Here is a 14,895-nt window from a genome sequence, read left to right on the forward strand (position 1 = left end):
GACAAAAAGAAGGTGAATGATATCCCCCCTACCGGATGAGATCCAGCCCTTTAAAATGCTCCGTTTGGTTGCTAGGGATGGCTCGGAAAAGTAGTAGAATATGAAGTTAAAGGGAGTCAAACAGGATGAGAAGCATTTTAATTTGTCTAGAATTACTTCGGAGAATAGTGAACCAGTGTTTGGTTGCACGGCATATCCTCGGAAAGTAGGAGAAAATGTACGGGTGTCATTACTAATATAGGGATAGAGGGAAGAAAAGAAAGAGAGAGCATCATTCCCTAGAAAATTCAACCAAATTTTTTTATCTTTGCAAGGATTTGCTTTTAAAGGGGACGAGAAATCCACATCATCACACAAGTAATTATTACATGAGTAAAATCCAAGAGAGTCCAATGCTATTTTGGCAACCAAACATGGAATGGGATGCCAAATCCAAACGGCGACCGAGCTTTTATGCAACCAAACGAAGCAAACTTACGTTTGTTCGTCAAGTTTTTAAGGCAAAGAAAAATGTTAAAGGGGGTGAATTTATCCTCAAGCAGTGAACCACTCGTAGAAACCGTTACAGGGGATTTTATCGGTCCAATTGGGGGGACAAATATCATTCCCCAAAAAGAATTACAAATAAAACTAACGTTGGAGATGCGTTTCAAAATTGTGCCGTTACAAGAACCCTTTTTGAATTTTGCCTATAAATACCCCATTTTTTGTTCTCTTATCAGAAAGAAAGAAACTCCACACGCATTTCCATCTCCAATCCATAAAATCGAAACCCTACATTCTTCCCTCTGGTTTTATCCTCTCGTGATCTCTTCTCGAGATTGATCCCGTTTTAAAGAGCTTTTTGTCCTTAGATCCCTCAATCTCTCTTCTTCGTGTTTTTTTTTGGATCCTGAATCTGCTTTTTAGATCTGGTTCTAAGAAATCCAGCCATGGATCTCGAAAAGAAGGCGAATGATACTGAAGAGTCCGGAGTGGCAACGCCAAAGATAGGAAAGGTAATTCTCGAACTGCTAGATGAATTTTATTTTTTTAATGGATGAAAGATGAATTTTATTTTTGTAATGGATGAAAGATGAGTTTTATTTTGTTCTTCATATGCTGTTTCATCTTCTTTAGTATCTAGGGTTTGCTCATGAGAGTTTTTTCTAATTAGTTGCTCGTCATTTTCGTCATTAGGGTTTTATGGCCATTAATATTGATTCCAAGGAGTAAAAACCCTAAGGGATAGGGAACCAAAACGGGCATTCCTGATTTATGCGGAATCTTCATTTCTTTTCAGTTACAGATTTTTGCCCTTTTTGGATTTGTTTAGAGCTTAAAATCTAGTTAATTTTTGCGAAGATGTGAAAAAACAGAGACACAGATTTGAATGTACTTATCACTTATATTCTTAAATTCTCAGATATATATATCTAAATCCAGACTAGAGAGAGGGTGCTTTGCCCTTTTGGGCTACAAAATCGATTGGTAGATTTCCACGTTGAAGTCTCGTTGAGATTTGCATATTGAAAAACAACTACTGAAAAACAAAGAAGAAGAGCAAACTGTGTTTAGAAATCCTGTTTGAATTTTGAATGTCTTGGAGACAAAAGATGGTTAAATAACTTGGTCTCAAATGAGATGTTAGATATTTGCAATAGGAGGAATGCTTGTGTTAGGCACTACCAGATACTCATACAATGGTATAGTACATCTTAGAACATGGTACATCGGTCCCACCTTAGGGCAGTGTATACAACAATTCATGTGATAGAGTACCCCTTTGGGGATCTCCAAAGGTCAAAAAGCATGTTGATTGGTGTGATCCTAACAGTTTAACCGAGCGCCCATTGATGAAGGTAGTGTTAGAAATGGAGATAAGGTAGAGAGGAAGAATAAGAGGAATGGGGAAGATGGGAGAGTCTCCAATAATGAGTCCTCCCATGTAAATGATGTATATATAGGCCCAAAGTAGGGAAAACTTGTACAAAGACTACAATACCCCTCATCATACACATAATACCTGAACTACCCTTACATACCCTTCAACACTCCCTCTCAAGCTGGAGTGTATAAAGTATGGAACTCCAGCTTGGTACGAAGAAAACTACAATGCCCATGGAAACAACTTTAAAACCCATGCAACAAAAAAGGATAATCACTCATGGATAAAGACAGCATGGTACACAACACTCCCCCTCAAGCTGGTGTGATAAATACATAGTGACATAAAAAAAAAGGGACAACGGCAATAAAAAACAACGAGCTCCCCTTGAATCAGCACTACTACCATTAGAGCGATCACCACAGAGCCTCCCCCCGAATCAGAGCACAAAGATCAAATCTGTATACTAATAACGATCGAACGGAAGCGCCTCGGGGGGAAATAACAACGAAGCATGAACAAAATATGCACACCTTTACCAAAGGTGTGCACAATGAATATAACAGCGAAGCACCACGAGTAGACATCAGCGGGACAATACATCGCCAAAACTTCAACCACCAGAAAGGTGAGAAGAGCCAACAACCAACCAACAAACAGGGTGATAGAAAATCAGCCCATCACAACAACAATCAACAACTAGAGCTCAACAAAGGAGCGCACGACAACCAACCAATGATGGCCAAATAGCACGTCGCCTGAGAGAAACAACCAACCACCAACGGCTAAACAGCTCGTCGCCTAGACAACAACAACAAGGCTGAAAGTAACACCAACGACCGGGCATATAGCCACCAACAACGACAAGGCCGAAAGCAACGCTAACTACTCGGCATATAGCTACCAACCACCAACCACCAACAAGGCCGAATGCAACACAAACGAACCGGGCATATAGCCACCAACAATGACAAGGCTGAATGCAAATACAAATGATAGGGCATATAGCCACCAACAACGACAAGGCTGAAAGCAACACTAACGACCGGGCATATAGTCCACCAACGACATGGATTGCAACGCAAACCACTACAACCACAACAAAGGCATAAAAGTACGTCAAGCAACTACACTCACCATGTAGAAGCATCAACAATACGACTCGTAAAGCGAGTCCACCCACAACCAACCACAACAACCAACAATAACCCAACCAACCAACAATCCAACCAAACAACCAACCAAACAACAACCAACCAACAACCAACCAAATAACCAACAAACAAACAAAGCAACAACCAATAGGGCGCACATACCACCAACCAAGCGGGAACAAGCCACCAACTAAACACCAACAAACAGCCAAAAAATCAGCAACCAAACATCAACCAACCATTCACAAATCACCAACTAGGCAACACATCAGTACGCAAAGAAGCCACCAACCGGCCAACAAATCACCAACAAAGAAGAGTGAACAACATAAAAGGAATCCCACCAAGAAACACCAAGCATGGAAGGAACCAACGAAGAACACAGAGAAGAAACCAACCAACCAATGAACTACCAACAAAGAAGACGAAACTAGATCATGCAACACCAAGACAACACGAAGATAACACTCGACAACACTTTGTCCATGAAACGACATGAGGTCTTCAACACTCCCCCTCAAGTTGAGGTCGAACTTGCAACGAAAAGAACAACTTCAACGCACAACACCTCTCTCTCGGACATTTCACCACATACTTGGTGTGCACCTTTAAGATCCAGATAAAGGCCATATAATATATAGAGAGAAAAACAAAGATTAAGATGGAGTGGAAAGGGAGGAGGATTTCAAGAAAGAAAAAGAAAGGGAGGAGGATTTCAAGAAAGAAAAAGAAAGGGAGGATTTAAACCATGAAGAATGTTTAAAGAGCTAGAAAGAACCCAACAAGGGTATGGATTCAAAAGAGAGAGATTTAGGGATTTTGAACCAAAAAAAAAGGGATTTAGGATTTAGAATAAGAGAAAAAAAACAAGAAAGAAAGAAACTAATGGAGGGATTTGGGGTTTTGGATGGAGAATATGGTAGAATAGCTGGTGGAGGAGGATTTGAGGTTTTGGATGGAGAAGAAACCCAAAATGGGTTTTTACAGCAAAGCCGTATGGGGTGGGAGAGAGCTTACAGCAAAGAGAGTGGGGTTGTGGGGTTGTTAGGAAAGAGAGTGGAGAGAGATGGATTTTTGTTTTAGGTGGATATAGACAACACCTCTCTTAGACATTTCACCACACACTTGGTGTGCACCTTTAAGATAAAGGCGATAGAATATATAGAGAGAGAAAGAAATGGGAGGAGGATTTCAAGAAGAAAGAAATGGAGGATTTAAACCATGAAGAATGTTTAAAGAACTAGAAAGAACCCAACAAGGGTATGAATTCATTAGAGAAAGAGATTTAGGGATTTAGAACAAAAAAAAGAAAGGGATTTAGGATTTAGAATAAGAAAAAAAAACAAGAAAGAAAGAAACGGATGGAGGGATTTGAGGTTTTGGATGGAGAATATGGTAGAATAGGTGGTGGAGGAGGATTTGAGGTTTTGGATGGAGAAGAAACCCAAAATGGGTTTACGGGCAAAGCCGAATGGGGTGGGAGAGAGCTTACGGCAAAGAGAGTGGGGTTGTGGGTAGGGGTGCAACTCGGGTCGGGCTGAGGCCAACCCGAACCCGACCTGACCAACCATTTGCTCAACCCGAACCCGACCCAACCCGAGTTCCAACCCGACGAGGTTCAAGCCAACCCGACCCGACCCGAGGAACCCTTTTTGCCAACCTGAACCCGACCCGACCCGAGTTCAACCCGACCCAACCTGAGATTTTAAGCTTAAAAACTAAAAAACATGATTAAAAATGTCGGGTTGCTCAAGCCCTCAACCCGAACCCGACCCGAACTCAACCCTAGTTGAGAAAACTCAACCAGAAAACCCAAGTTGCACCCCTAGTTGTGGGGTTGTTAGGAAAGAGAGTGGAGAGAGATGGATTTTTGTTTTGGGGGGATGCGAAATTGATTTTTGTTTTGGGTTTACGTTAAGAGTGGGCAAGATGGGTACCGAGAGTGATACAAGAGAGAATGACATGAGGGACTCCTCCCTCTCCACGTCATTCTAGGTGTAAATCCCTTTAATACATCCTATTAAAGGGATATACACCTAGAGAGAATGACATGGATTAGGGTTAGGATCAGAAACCCTAGAGCTCTCATACCATGTTAGAAATGGAGATAAGGTAGAGAAGAATAAAAAGAGGAATGGAGAGTCTTAGTAAGGAGTCCTCCCATGTAAATGATGTATATATATAGGCCCAAAGTAGGGCAACCTTGCACAAAGACTGCAATACCCCTCATCATACACATATTGGGTGATTGGAAACTCCTTTATTTTCCCAAAGGTGTTAGCCCCAGTTCCTACTCTACTTGAAGTGAGAATCAGAATGAGAGCCAGAAAGACAGAGGGGATAATGGTTGTGGTGAGGGTTACTAGCTGCTTCATAGCAAAGAGAAAGAGGCTAAATCTGTTAGAAGAGATCTTATGGCTGCTAAGGCTTCCCCGAACATAGGAGTTGGACGTGAACCATAGGATGGAAATCATTGATGAAGTAGAAATGTCCATAATCCGTGTGGGCCTTTGTGTCATTGATGAAGTAGAAATGTCATTAACGTCCAAATCATTGATGAAGTAGAAATGTCCATAATCTGGGCCTTTGTGTCATATCCGTTAGTAAGGCAAGTGTTCAGTCTGTGTCGGTCAATTAGTTTAGTACAATCCCTTTGGTTGAGGGGAGGTTGTTGCCTCCTCCCTTGGGGAGTTGGGCGGGAGACTTAATCAAACTATCTAATCGGATCACACTTCACTTCACGCTTTATTGGCGGGACTTGTACACTTGAGTCGTCCATAGCTACGAGGCACGCATAAGAGCCCTATAATAGATGAGAGCCCTACGCCCGCTGCATCTAGGCTAATCACATGAGAAGTTACCAAGACTCTAATGCCTTTTTTGGGGACCTCTGCCTGTTAGAGTGATATGTATGAGTAGTTTCATAACAATAAATGGTTGTTCATTCCTTTCCACTGAGCCGCAAGCCAAGACTAGTTCATGTTATCAACAAGAAGAATTGTCTGTGCCCATTAAATCTTGTGAGTAGGTCCATAACCATAAATATTTATTCATTCCTCTCCAATGGCGTTGTTGGATTTGTGCTATGATTCATTACAAGAAGGAATAGTTTTTCACTTTTTCTTATACAGCAATGGATGATGATGCAGGCGTATCTTGACTATTCCAACCCCCCCGCGAATTGAAAGAACAATGAGGAAAGAGGAAGGGGATAAAGCCAGTGCCCCCATCTAAGCAAAGTCATCAGCAGCATACATGTGAAAAAAGAGGCACATGTACTGAGCAAGTCCCCATGGAGAGGCTCATATCCAGGGGCTGAGGTGACACTCTTTCTGAGGATGGAAGTGGTAGATACAATGACAAAGAAAAGGGATGAATCACATGCTTGCCCCACTTCCGACTCAATTAAAATATGAAGAAAGATGCACGCATGTCAAGGTCCTGTTGGAGAAACTCGCTAGGAGGTGTCCAACAAAGGAGCTTACATACAATGCCTTTGAGAAACTCACTAGATAAAGATGTTTAACAAAGGAGGTTACATATAATGCCTTAGAGAAACTCACTAGGATAAAGATGTCCAACAAAGGTGGTCACATACAATGCCTTAGGCATATTTTGCTCTCTGGGGAGGCGCAAGGTGTATCCCTTTAATAGGATGTATCTTCTTAAAATGTACTTGTGAGAATACAATTAAATTTATTTGGGGACATTGGAATTTCTAAGGACCAACAGCCATATCATATCTCACTTTCTATGTACGCTTGAACTCTACTAATTAAGAAACTGAAGCTTCCGCCGATAATAAGCATGCAGAAAGTTATGACATGGAAGCTTATACTTCTACCAATTATGTCACACATGCAGTTTTTACCATTTGTACTCTCTTCCCGCATACCTATATATGTCAATCAAAACAGCTGTACTCAGTTTTTATGGGACATTCTTTTATATAGTATATGCAATAAAATTTTGATGGACAATTTGCAGCATGGTAAAGAACTTCCATCCTTACTGTCAAAATTTTCTGTTTTTTTTTCTTGCAGAATAGCGCATCGAAAGAGACTTGCCAATCGGTCTTAAATTCTGTCAACAAATGTGCATCACAAATCAAGAAGCCTCCTCGCCGAAGAGCTGCTTCTCCACTCAATTGGTTCCCTCGGAAAAAGACTGACTCTTTCTTGATGAGGAAGATAAGGCTTCTGCAGGTTTTCTTATTTTCCTTCCCTATCCAGAAATTTTTTTTTATGAAAAGATCAGAAGGTTATTTCTGATTTTCCCATAAAAACCAAATTTTTTGGGAGTTCTAAAGTTTCTTAGCTATCTCTGTCGCAGGAAGTAGGAGGCATGAATTCATCTCTTGGTGAAACTCTGGGTGATTCAAATCCTCATTACTCGAGGATAGAGAGAGAAAAGATTGCAGCTAGAGAGGCAGCGCGTAAAGCTATGGAGGCTCGTAAAGCTGCAATGGTGGAAGCATCTTGGTGTCGAATACTTCGAGCAGCCAGGTTACTTTTTATCCATGTCACAAATTTCATTCTCGGGAATTTCTTGGCAAGGGAAAATCTCGGGATATATATATATATATATATATATATATATATATATATTTTCAGGGTTATATCGGGAAAAAGGATAAAAATAAAATTATTTAGAAAATATGTAAATATATAAAATTTTTAAAAATATATAAAATAAAAATATTGGGATAAGAACCTATTGAAGAGCTTTTCCTTACCTATGTCCCTTGCCTCTCTGTCCCTTAGCCAATCAAGCCTTACTTTCCCTTTTCTTCTTTTGTTTCCTGCCCCGGTCTGCTTATCGTGAAATTATCGCGATACTTTATGATAAAAATGGAAATATCACCATAATTTTAATATCTCGGGATTATTTTGGGATTTTGTTGTTTTATCAAAATGTCACGATAAAAATATCTTGAAAATATCGGAGATATTTGTGATAGCTTTTTATTTTATTACGATATTAGAATTAAAAGAGGCATACAAGAACTTGGTATTTTCTTGCTCACTTCAAGTATTTCTCAGGATTCCAAGCAAAGAGGCAGAATCCCAACTTGTGAAAGCAGAGAAAAGTGTAGCAGAAGCTTTTGAAGAGGCGGCAGCAATGGGAGTGACAATGTATGACAGACCCGATTGTCCACGGCAACCATGTGAAATAGAAACTTCCCCAACTACTGGAGGAGGTTCCACTCACACTGTAACTGCGTCTTTTGAGACTGCTTTCGAGGTAGATAAGGAAGTTGCAGCAGCGGTTAAGACTGCATTCATACAGTTGGCACATTGTCCCACTTCTTTAAATAAAGATGAATTTCGAGACTTGCTACGAAAGATCAGTCAAAATCCAGATGCAAGTGAAACTAATCAAGAACTATCGGATTTATGTTCCGAATGTGAATCAGATGCCGGGTCAGAATTGGAATCAGAATCAAATGCCAGTTTTAGTTATAATGACATAAATGCATCAAACATTGAAATTCAACAAAATAAGAAAGGGCATCATGAAAAGCTTGTTGGCATAATGCTTGAGAGACTTAAACGTTTGAAAGAAGACGAACTTTCTTCTCTTGCCGCTATTGTTGCAACGTGTGGCTTGAATGCTGCTCTTCTTGAAGTAGAAAATGGTAAGCAAAATGGCTCTGACTCTAACACTGATTGTACTGTGGGCCCAGCAGTAACTTCTCAGTTGAAAAGGAAGCAAGGCGGGACAGAACTTCCCAGTTTGGACAAGTTTTTAGTGAAGCATGTTTCAAGACTCGAAAGAGAGGTTCAAGAAGCTAAGAACACGAGAAAAAATGATCTTTTGAAAGAAAGAAGGAAAACCATGGATGGGCACATTTCTGAAAGCAAAAGGGCTGATTCAAATGGCATTGCAACTCTATCTGAGGCTGTCCCAAATTTAGGAAGTATCCTTATAAAACACACTTCACGGTTTGAAAAAGAGATTCAAGAGGCAAAAAAATTACAGAAGACAATTGAAAAGGACTGTGAAAGGTTGGGAGACATGCAGGAAAGACCACAAATGTGTAAAGAAAATATAGACTTGAACATTCCTATGCAAGTTGAAATGGATCAGATAACAAGAAGGTTGCCACAGCACAGCTCTACAGTTAAACATATGTCAAGAATTGAAAAGGCGAAACTGGAGGTGCTAGAGGCATTTTCAGTTCGAGATGGAAAAGGAATGAAAGAGTCATGTGAAGACAATGGCCTTGACAAGATCTTAGTCAAGCGAGTGCACAGATTGGAGAGGGAAAAAATGCAAGCATTGGCACTAGGGAAGAGTGATATAATTTCAAAGGACCAAAAGAAGCAAGGTATTGAAGTTACAGCTTCAGAGGCCTTAGACAAGGTTCTAGTAAAGCATGTCTCTAATCTTGAAAAGGAAAAAATGGCAGCTCTTCAAACAAAGAACCCATCAAGACTTGAAACAAAGTCGCACCCAGCTCAACAGCCAGTAGTTGATCATATCAAACATGCAGAAACTCGTCAAGAGGCTAGGGAGAGAGAGATGCGAGAAGCATGGGGAGGGTTGAGCTTGGGAAATTCTATAAGGCCCCATCTCTCGAGACTTGAGCGAGACAAGGCAAGTTACTTGTTAATTCTTATTTCATATCTTTAAGTGTTGTAGACAATTCCAAGTTATCTCATTATATATGTGTTTGCAGGCTGCTTGGATAAGAGCTGAAGAGGAGGAGAGAAGGCGATCAAAGGGCATAGATCCTATCTGATACTGACTTTTTGTTGCTATGGTTCTGCTCCTATGAAGATGTTAAAATTTCTTTTATGTTTGTTCCCAAAATAATGAATCAAAACAGTATTCTTTCCAAGTTTCTGTGGATCATTGTTCATTTTGTACTAAGATTAGCTCATGTTTGTAATCCGCCTTCATCTTTTGAGGTGCCAAGTTGTGCACTGCAATCTACATTTCAGCATGTAAAGGGCGGCAACCAGTAGGGTTGTGTGTTCTTGAAAAGGAGCAAATCTAAAGGTGAGCAACCTGACAGACTTCTTGTTTTGTGGAGCTCATTTCTTTGACGAGTCTGCTCTCAAACTTTGGGTTTGGACTCATGATTGTAATAATGTAATATATTATTTCACCATGGGGAGGACATGGTGTTATGTGAATCAAAATGACACTAAGGCCATGTTTGGCAACTGTGATTTTTTTTTTTTCATATTGTGGACAGGGGGGGGGGGGGGGGGGTGTTGTTGGATTGAGCAGGCAACAAAACTCTGTTTTGAGTAGAGTTTTTCTTTGTCCCTGTTTTCCAGCCACTTCTCACTCTCTCCCCTCACTCATGCCCTCTCAATTCTTCCCCCTCTCACCCTCCTTTGCTCCCTCCCTCACCGCTTGATAAACTAATATTCCGCGAAAAAAAAAACTTCCATGGCTGCCAAACATGTTCTAAACAAATATGGGGCAAACAATATTCACTTTTTCTTGTGGTATAGTTAGTTCTCCTATTCAATTGAGGGGCACCTCAGTGGCTTACTTTTGAAAACCTTGATGTGAATGTCTTTACTCTTTAATATCATAACATGTAAATCTCAAGCATGAATGAGTCCCTGATTCACAGCAGCATTGTGCTCCATTCTATCTAGATTGATTATTGTCTCATAGGCCTTGTCTCTAGCTTCCCTTAATACCTTCTTAGCTTCTTTTTTAGCTAATTTATACTTCTCAACGTTCTCCTCATTTCTACACTTATGCAAACATCTATAACACTCCCCTTTATAACTTCTCTACCTAAAATTAACAACGAAAGAAAAAGAAAAATCACTAGTAAAGAATCTTATATAAATTTCGAATGGGAAATGATAAATGCGCCCTTTTCATCACATGGCAATCAAATCCGTTGAATCTTTATGACGTGAAGTACATCGGCTCTGCAGTCATTGATACATTGTTGTTGGGTGTCCCAAGTGATGAAAAGGGGCGCATTTATCATTTCCCTTTCGAATTTCATACCAAAACGTTTCTGTAATTTTATATGTTTTGGGGAGAAATTTCGTATGGAAACCAAAATGTTTTTGAGGCCGGAATCGAAACCGTATATTAAAGCCTTGCAAAAAAGCACTGAAACATTGCCGAGAAGGGTTAAAGAATGTGACCTTAGCTTATAACTCCTATCCCTAATAGAAAGAGAAGAGAGATTGCTTGCGCGCTTCGTCAAGTGAGTATTTAGAAGAATTTGAGAATGGTCTTGAGAGCAGCCAAAGACTTCTTTCTCTTATTATACGATTTACTAGAACCCTAAACAGGCTTGATGGATCAAGGGCATAGAATACTTTGACCAAGGCGTTCTTAATGGCACATTGCCGGAACTAAGGTTGGGCTTCACATAATTGGGGCAGAAGTAAGGCCCACAAAATGTCTTTTAGGAACTACATAAAAGTGTCTTTTAGGATGAATACTTTCATTTTAGCATTTTAGGAAGGGTGATGATATTTTCACCCCCCCCTGCATCACTTGCACGCTCCCTTATAATGTGATTTGACATAAAGTTGCCCACTTTTCACGTCAAATCAGATTATAAGGGGAACGTGCACGTAATGCGGGGAGAGTGAAAAAATCATCTCCCTTTAGGAAATACCATAAAAGTGATTTTAAATAGGGTGATGATAAATTCACACCCCCTGTGGGATGATTCACACTCCTTTAATGTGAATTAATGTTGAAAAGCGAGATGATGCTTTTTGACGTCAATTCACGTTGAAGTGGTGTGAATCAACCTATAGGTGAAGCGAATTTATCATCTCCCTTTTAAATATTGCCATATTTAAAAGATTCACGTCTGCATGAACACTAAAACACCCATCTAGCTATATGATAATGGTAATAACAGGGAATTGCTAGATTCACGTCTGCATGAACACTAAAACACCCATCTAGCTATATGATAATGGTAATAACAGGGAATTGCTAGGGTCCATCGCAAAGGGCATTTCACAAAACGTTTGTTGCTGAGAGAGGAGCCACCCCATGAAATCTGTTGGAAAGTGACCTTATGTGGCTGCTCTCCACGAAATGCCCTTTGCGATGGACCCTATCAAATCCCGTAATAATAGATATAAGAGGAATGATAGATGCAAGGGCCCTCTTTAAACAAGGGCTAAAGAAGGACCTTTGAATAGATCCACGTCATTAAGTTCAACCGATTGCATCTATCATTCCTCTAGATATAAATGTCGTATTAGGCTTAATATGCCGGATATATTATTCTCGAATATATTATTCCTGAATATTTCTGAATATTCCCAATATAACGGCTGAAAAAATCAGTATCCGAGGGTCTGACTTGGCCACGTATGAGCAAGGTTTTAAATTTCGGTTTCGGTAAAGATTTCGGACCTCACCGAAATCTGAAATTTCAGGCCGAAATTCCGTATTTCAGTTCGAAATTCCCGACCAAATTTCCGAAATTCTGGATAAAATTTTGTAACACTTTAAAAAAAAAATGGTCATTTTCTCGAAATTTCGAATGGCCAAATTTTGGTTTCGGTCCCACGGTCGAAATTTAAAACCATGCGTACGAGTAAGGTTTAAAATTTCGGTCGAAATCTGGTACAAAAATCGAAACCAATATTTTATTCAATATTAAATTTTCGGTCAAAATTTCAGTGAAATATTAAATTAATTTTTAAAAAAAGATTTTTTGGTCAAATTTTGGAAAAACCAAAATTTTGGCCGAAATTTCGAAATTCCGAAATAAATTACCGTTTCTGTTTTTGGTGGTTTCGGTATCGGTCTCCACCGAAATCCGGATTTCGGTCAAAATTTAAAACCATGCTTATGAGAACCTCTGAAGTCTAAGGGTGTGTTTGGCGTACCGTTTGAAATAGCGTTTGAAACGCCGTTTTGCAAAACAGCGTTTTGCCAAACGGCGTTTTGGTGTTTGGTTGGCAAGATCAAAACGGCATTTTAAACGGCAAACGGAGGTATTGTGTGTTTGGTTGCAAATACCCCAAATCAGAGTTTTAGTGGTAAAATGACAAAAAAGGGCATTGTTTGGTTGGCCTCAATGTAACTCAACTACTCTCTCATTAGGCCCAATATTAGAAGGTCATTAGGATCTCATTCAACACAATTAAAATTAAACATCATTGCCATAAATAGTTATACTATTGTTCACAAAAAAATAAATTTAAAAAGTGGCACATTGAGTAATTTATATAGAACATAATTCATCACGAATGCTGTCCCGAACCGAACCCATGAAAGCATCATCATGTGCATAGTCAAATGTATCATTCTGATCCATAGCATGATCATAACCCAAACCAACATTAACAGTAGGCATATATGTATCATCATGGTCAGTTCTATCGAACTCCTCATCACGACTTGCATGCTTTCTGATGTAGTTGTGCAGTGACATTGATGCTACAATTAGTTGTATCTGGGTTTTTAAATCGAATTTAGGCATTCTGGATAGCAAGGCCCATCTATTTTTCCATACACCAAATGTGCACTCTATAATGTTCCTAAGAGATGCGTGTGCTTGATTAAATTGCTCATTTGAACCACTTATTGGTTGAGTACCATGTCGAAAAGCTGGAACATGTGACCTTTCTCCCTTGTACGGGGCCAAGTATCCCTTCATATTGGGGTAGCCGGCATCAACCACATAATATTTATCTACATCAAAATTTGAAAAGAAAGTTATGTAAGATATTATATATTATATTATATTAAATTTATAGTATTATTTGTGTACTTAACTCCCCTTGGGTGAGGAAAATTAAGATCCGACGTACGCAGTGCTTCTGAAAAAATCCTTGTGTCATGAGCAGCACCTTCCCATCCTGCCCATGTAAAGGTGAAGCACATGTCAAAGTCACAGCATGCCATGACATTTGTTGAGGTGTAACATTTCCTTCCTCGATATGGAATTTGCTCTGCTTGAGGCACAATCACTTGAATGTGGGTGCCATCAATAGCTCCAATACAATCTTTGAAGTATGGATAAAATTTTGCCCTATTTTGGATGTATGCAGGAATAATATCATTGTAATTAGGCTCTGGCTTAATCATATCAGACGAAAATCGCATTGCACAAGTTAAGATTTTATGAAATTGCCGGCTAATTGTCTCTCCAGAATGTTGGAACCGCTCTTGCATATACTTATTAGAAACGCCATGTCCTAATGTCATCAGAAACATTGCCATTATCTCCTCAATAGACATTGCTTTCGTTGGTGTTAACCCATATCTTGTTTTGAATAAATTACACAAGTTCTTAAATACATGTTTCTCCATACGAAGTTGCTCATAGCATCGGTTTGGTGCACCATCTAATAGGTCCATGATAAATTTATGCCCAATGTATTTACTTGTTCGGCAAGGTGTCTTGCAAAAATACATAGAATAATACATAATTGCATCTTGCACACCTTCAACAACCATGGCCATCAAATCTTCATCATCATAATCTTCGTCACTGCCAATTGATTCAATTGATGCATCTGAACCATCTCCTGAATCCATATTCCCTGCAAATAAAAAACCAACAACTAGCATATTCAAATCCCGTATGGCACACCAAGGGAAGATGTTACTGGTATGCTCCAGGCCTCTGTAGTGTAAAAACAGTTCAAAATAAATTGTATACAAATGAAAAAGTTATACATTGTCTTGAGCTTGTTCAACTAACATATAAAAACCAACCAGTTCAAAATAAAAGTAACAACCAACAAGTTGCAATACCCAAAAAACTATCAGAAGTTCACAACCATCGATCACAAGATAAAAAATAACGTCACTTGTCAACATCCAAGTAACACAAGTTCACAACCAACAGATAGAAAACTAATCAATGGGCTGGGGATAGTAAACATCGTCATCATCGAATGACGG

General features: G+C 39.5%; 1 protein-coding gene across 2 annotated transcripts; it reads left to right on the top strand.

Annotated features, from left to right (window-relative positions):
• Positions 1-634: 634 nt before the first annotated feature.
• On the top strand, positions 635-9,918 carry LOC143850772 (myosin-2 heavy chain-like protein). Of its 2 annotated transcripts, XM_077360023.1 has the most exons (6): positions 637-998; positions 6,171-6,341; positions 7,065-7,226; positions 7,354-7,526; positions 8,064-9,621; positions 9,704-9,918. In XM_077360023.1, the coding sequence occupies exons 3-6, from the start codon at positions 7,203-7,205 to the stop codon at positions 9,764-9,766; spliced, it is 1,818 nt and encodes a 605-aa protein (XP_077216138.1). In that variant the 5' UTR covers positions 637-998; positions 6,171-6,341; positions 7,065-7,202; the 3' UTR covers positions 9,767-9,918. The 2 variants fall into 2 exon arrangements, with proteins under 2 accessions (XP_077216137.1, XP_077216138.1); XM_077360022.1 differs by lacking the exon at positions 6,171-6,341 and having other exon boundaries at positions 635-998.
• The last annotated feature ends 4,977 nt before the right edge of the window (positions 9,919-14,895 follow it).

This window comes from Tasmannia lanceolata, unplaced genomic scaffold (assembly GCF_043159265.1).
Source record: "Tasmannia lanceolata isolate RefF3 unplaced genomic scaffold, GAP_Taslan_0.1 ptg000018l, whole genome shotgun sequence".
Taxonomy (NCBI): domain Eukaryota; kingdom Viridiplantae; phylum Streptophyta; class Magnoliopsida; order Canellales; family Winteraceae; genus Tasmannia; species Tasmannia lanceolata.